This window comes from Bidens hawaiensis, unplaced genomic scaffold (genome assembly GCF_021521415.1).
Source record: "Bidens hawaiensis isolate Kalapana, Puna unplaced genomic scaffold, B.hawaiensis_p1.1 tig00014142_1, whole genome shotgun sequence".
NCBI lineage: Eukaryota > Viridiplantae > Streptophyta > Magnoliopsida > Asterales > Asteraceae > Bidens > Bidens hawaiensis.
The window spans coordinates 126,834-131,983 of NW_027492218.1; the positions used below are offsets into that span (position 1 = coordinate 126,834).

General features: G+C 36.4%; 1 protein-coding gene across 1 annotated transcript; it reads right to left on the minus strand.

The window, feature by feature from the left end:
• Nucleotides 1-1,578: 1,578 nt before the first annotated feature.
• LOC143546007 (uncharacterized) lies at nt 1,579-4,876 on the minus strand. Its single transcript, XM_077037764.1, has 6 exons — nt 4,763-4,876; nt 4,551-4,667; nt 4,001-4,037; nt 2,430-3,891; nt 1,820-1,928; nt 1,579-1,661 (listed from the first exon to the last, which is right to left on the minus strand). Exons 1-6 carry the CDS (start codon nt 4,774-4,776, stop codon nt 1,637-1,639), a joined length of 1,764 nt encoding a protein of 587 aa, XP_076893879.1. The 5' UTR covers nt 4,777-4,876; the 3' UTR covers nt 1,579-1,636.
• Between the last annotated feature and the right edge of the window lie 274 nt (nt 4,877-5,150).

Here is a 5,150-nt window from a genome sequence, read left to right on the forward strand (position 1 = left end):
TTTTACGGGTGGCGGTTGGCCCGGACTGGTCGGACCGGTAAAACACATTTTTTATTAAATCCAAAATGAAATGTGTATGCCGGGATTCGAACTTGGCTCATTTAAGAGATAGAAGCTTTAATAATTACCCCATAAGCCAACCAACCAAGCTTCATTGATGTCTCTAGTGATCAAACATAAATCAAATATATTTAAAAAACATAAATAAACATTAAAGTTGTTATTATTATTATTTTTGGTTATTATTATTTTTTATATGTATATGAATTATATATATATATGTAAATATATATTTAAATTATTTATTACGTCATCCGGGTCAAACACTGGTCCGCCCTCTCGGGTTGGTCCGACCTTTGACCAGGTAAGGCGTCCGGATCGACGTCCGGGCCGGGGCTGAAAACATTGGTTAGGATGTCTAAAGTCAGTGTTTGAACTCGGTCAAATGGACGCCGTGCGTTTAGTTAGAGTTAGGTTTAGTGATAAAATTGGTTAAATTCGCAAATGAATCGAGTTTGTGGTTAATTAGAATTAGGTTTGTGGTTAATATTTGAACAGCAAATTAGAATTCAAATTTGGGTATGTTCGAATCAAATCCTTATACAAGTCGAATTCGAATTTAAATATCTCTTACTGAATGAGCTTATGTAAGTGTTCTAAATATTTTTATGGGTCAAAAGAAGAAAACCTAATAATCTAAGTATCTAATTACTAATCTAAATATTTTTATCAGTCGACACTATTTTGTAGTTTTTTTGTAAACCCGGAATCTGAATTCGAATATAGTTCTCAAATCTTCAAATTCGAATAACACGAAATTCGACCATTCAACTCGATGAACACCCCTGACTTCAGCGCATCAAAACAATGCTCAGTTTGCTAAAGGTCATTCTCACCAAGCTAAAGCTTTTAGCAAACTTCATCCTTGAAGAGAGGCGGATGAGCTGAAGCAATATCATATACGAAAGTCCTAAACTATGCATAATATATAAGTGATCCCTAGACAAGCAAACCATCTCCTCTTGTAGCCAACTCTAGCAGCTAGAGGTGGGCAAAAAAAAAAATGGTTCCGGACTTGACCCGACGGTTCCAACCCAGAACAAGAATTGACCCTACCTAGCCTGCCAATACGGACCAGGTTTCGGTTCCTCAGAAAGTTCGTATCTGGACCCGCCGGAACCAGCTCCGCCTTTACCTGGGGATGACCAGGCCAAAACCCGACCATTCCCGGAACCCGTTCCTACTTGGTTCTGGTTCTTGAAAATACCCAATTTGTGCACCACTACCGGCAACTCCCAAAACTTCTTCCCAAAATAGTTGCTTATCTCGATATAAATCACTCACTAGAGCGTAATAGGGTGTTCCCTAGTCTTTGGGCCCGGGTCACCTTTTAACAAGTTACTAATGTGTTGCAGTCTGGATCTAAGATCAAAATACATTATGCTTTAATATAAAATATAGATATTAGTATAACCTTAGAAACTCCAAAAAAAAAGCATCAAAATTTGAACATTATCTAATGTTCTTGAAGTGAGGTGAGAAAACAAAAAGGTTGTGTAAACTTGAACAAAAAAAAATGCAAAATCAGCTAACTCTTCGGATGGTTTTAATGGCTATACCTTTTCACTTTTTATCTTCACTTCAACTTCTGTAGTCCTTCACTGCAACAACACAGTCATACAATTTTAGATAAGATAGGTAATTTTTCATTAATCACAAGCATATTATTATTAGCATGTTCCAAAATAAATTTAAAAAAAAAAGAAAAGAAAAAACAAACGCATTCTTTGCAAGAATAAATCTAAGAACGCGTATGTACCATTTTTTAGCAATTGAAGGTAATAACTCTTCAACCGCCTTAAAAAGATCTAAAGAACCAGAACCATCATCTTCCTCTTCCTCTTCCTCTTCATCTTCCTCGTGAGTAGCTGCCAATAACAATCTACAATTAGTACCACACAATAACGAGCTTGAGCTCGACTCGTGAGTTTTTTTCAAGCTCGAGCTCCGCTAGTTTATTCTTTATTAAATAATTTACACACATTTATAACTAATTGTATATTTTTTTTTCAATAATAATTTTTATATATAACAACATATATTATTCAGTTATTTTTATCATAATTATATATATATATATATATAATAATTTTATTATATAAATATGTATTTGATATATTAAATAAAAATTAATAAAATAATAGGTGGTTTGTTTAGGCTCAAAAGCCAAGTCAAGCTCGGGCTCAGGCTCGCTTATTAAACAAACTTGTTTTAAAGCTCAGCTTGAGCTCGTTTAAGCTCGGCTTGATTCGAGCTTTCGATGAGCTGATCTTGAGTAGTTCATGAGCCGGCTTGGCTCGTTTATACCTGACTGCTCACTCAGTTACACCTAATGACACCAAAACATACAAAGAACAGCAAGTAAGTACCTTTACGCTTTTTTTTCTTGCACCTTCCCTCCTCGATGCCAACAGAAGACTCATCCAGCCGCTTAGGTTCTTGTATTTGTTCAGAATCATTCAACATATGCTCAATCAAACGATACGCCACAACACTCGCCTCATCAGTAGCAGCTTGGACCGTAAGGTACTTGCTATTTTTACACACACTCTTTTGTCCATCAAACGTCACATGACGCCTCTCTTGTTGTTGTGGCATCTTCACACTCACCAAGTGGTGTCGCATCAATTGCATACGCTGCGACAAGTCAACTTTCTTGTTGCCTGCACTAGCTATTAAAATGTTACCTTCATCTTCATTGTCTTCTTCTTCATCATCATCATCATCATCATCATCATCATAACTATCTTCTAGATCCTCCATGTATGCATCAGCAAACTCTCGGTCTAGTTTTTTTTCTTCTTCAGGAGGAGTCAAGTCCCACACAAGTTGTTTCATACAAGCACTCACACTCAAAACCGACTCTATATCTTCATCTACTTTCGTTTTATCCGTGTCTTGAGGAACATGATCTTTACAACTTCTCTTTATAATAGCAAGAACTTGACGTAAACATTCTGGAATAATCTCCATGTCACTACACTCACAAAGATACTCGATCAACAAGTTCCTTATTAGCACTTTTAAACTCCTATCAGCTATATTTTCATTAGCAGCATTCAACGCATGCTGAATGTCTTTCAGCACATGTAACTCAACCCTCTCATCAAGCAGTTTTATACACTTTGAAATCTCGTTTTGCAAAGCATTCGTGTGTGATGAAGGTTGTATTACAAAGTTGGTTGCGAACTCACATCCCTGAATCATCTTCAAACTCAACCCTGCAATATCCATTGCTTTTGCGAGCGGTTCTCGTAACGGTTCGTCTTCTTTTTGCTTTGAAACCAGTTTCAAAGCTTTCTTACTTATGTGATTGATCAATGCGTCTCGGCCCCACCCGGATTTCTTAGGTGGGATTAACCGAGGCGTGTAATCTTTAACGCCATTGAGTTTCCTATGCATTGCCAAAAGAGTTTGAGTCGGTAAATCTTTAAGTACACCGAGTGTTTTATAAACAGCAGCACGGTAAGAACTAGAGTCTGCAGGAATGAAACGGGACCCGCTACTCCAACGGTAATTATGAGGGTTGTTCAGCACTGCAGATTGATTTTCAGATAACTTTATCTTACTGCATTTTCTCATGGAAGAAGATAAGAGTTGTTTTATAGTCTGAGTCATCTTCCAACGCGTTTTTGCAAAATCAGCCGAACCAATCAGAGCCTCGGTGAAATGAGCTAGTCCTTGACTGGTCATATCTTTAACTAGGCGCAAAACACCTCTCACATCTTTAGGTGTCTGAACAAGTTGCATCTCATCCTCATTGATATGATATCTGCTTTTACTGCTATGTACACTCTTTTCTACTATAGACTTTATAATCTCGTACGAAATCTGAAAACAGAAGATAATATAATTCAGAACATATTATACTTCAGTAACTATAAAATCCAAAAAAATAATAATTATTATTATTAAAAAAAAAATTTAAAAGGGAACTAACATCATCCTCCCTAAGCAGAGATTCAGGTATGGGGCTCCTGCACACAGTCACCACAAAATACATCATAACTGAGTGACCAACAAATAGAGGAGCAAACGGGCCAAGCCGCTTGCGAGCTACTCGAGATCAAATCGATAAAAAGCTCGAACAAGCCGAGTCTTATCAAGCCCAAGCTAGAGCCTTGTGTACTTTAAGTTTTAACCCTTTTGGACTTCTATGCATTAGTTTCACATGGTACAGCCGAGTTAAGCCAAGGTTTGGTTAAGGTACTAGTACTACACACGAGCTCGACCCGAGCTTAGGCTCGTTTACAGTTTATCTCAAATATATAAAAATAATTAAAAAATTATATTAATCAATTGATAAATAATGAACGAGCCGAGCTCGAGCTTAAAAAAACAACTTAGTAGCCAAGCTTGAGCTTTTGAAAAAGATTTCAAAACGAGCCGAGCTCGTGCTCGGCCCGTTTACACCAATAGGCAACAAGCAGTTTATAAGAAAAATAGCTGCTGCACATTAAAAAAGCAAAAAAAAAAAATCTATTGCATACATTCTTTTATCAACATTAGATCCTTTTACATCTTCGTCTTCATCCCCGTCATCTTCATCTTCATCCTCATCTTCATCTCCGTCGTCATCTTCAGATGCTTGTAATCCAAGCAACCACCTTGTTATCGAAAGTAATAAGATTTTACAACTTTTATTTCAAAAAGAAGTGTAAAATGGATGACCCGTATTATTATCATTATTATTATTACATACCTTCTCCTATTCATAAGTTCCTTCTCCTCATCATTTGCTTGTTCCAGCAAAGATTTGCAATCTTCAACCGCATATTGCTTCTCAATTTAATCTCAAAATAAGAAACAAGTAAATCCAAAACTCATGATTTGTACAAACTAATTGCTTGATAAATAACCACGAACCTGGCTAGAAACAGGTTACATGACGACACGATAAATATGACATATGCAGTGAAACAAAAGTTGATAAAAGCCTTGATGAATACATAATCCTTACCATATTTGAAACAAAAATCCACTAACTCCACTAAGCAAGGCATATATATATTATTTATAAGAAAAAATTGAAAAATATGACAGGTGGTTAACCTGTCTAGACAGGAATATCAACATGTCTTATATGTGTG

Coding starts and splice junctions, on each gene's coding strand:
- LOC143546007 (XM_077037764.1), bottom strand. Junction 3,892..4,000: donor CTCTGCTTAGGGAGGATGAT/GTTAGTTCCCTT, acceptor TTCTGTTTTCAG/ATTTCGTACGAGATTATAAA. Junction 1,662..1,819: donor CCTTCAATTGCTAAAAAATG/GTACATACGCGT, acceptor GTGTTGTTGCAG/TGAAGGACTACAGAAGTTGA.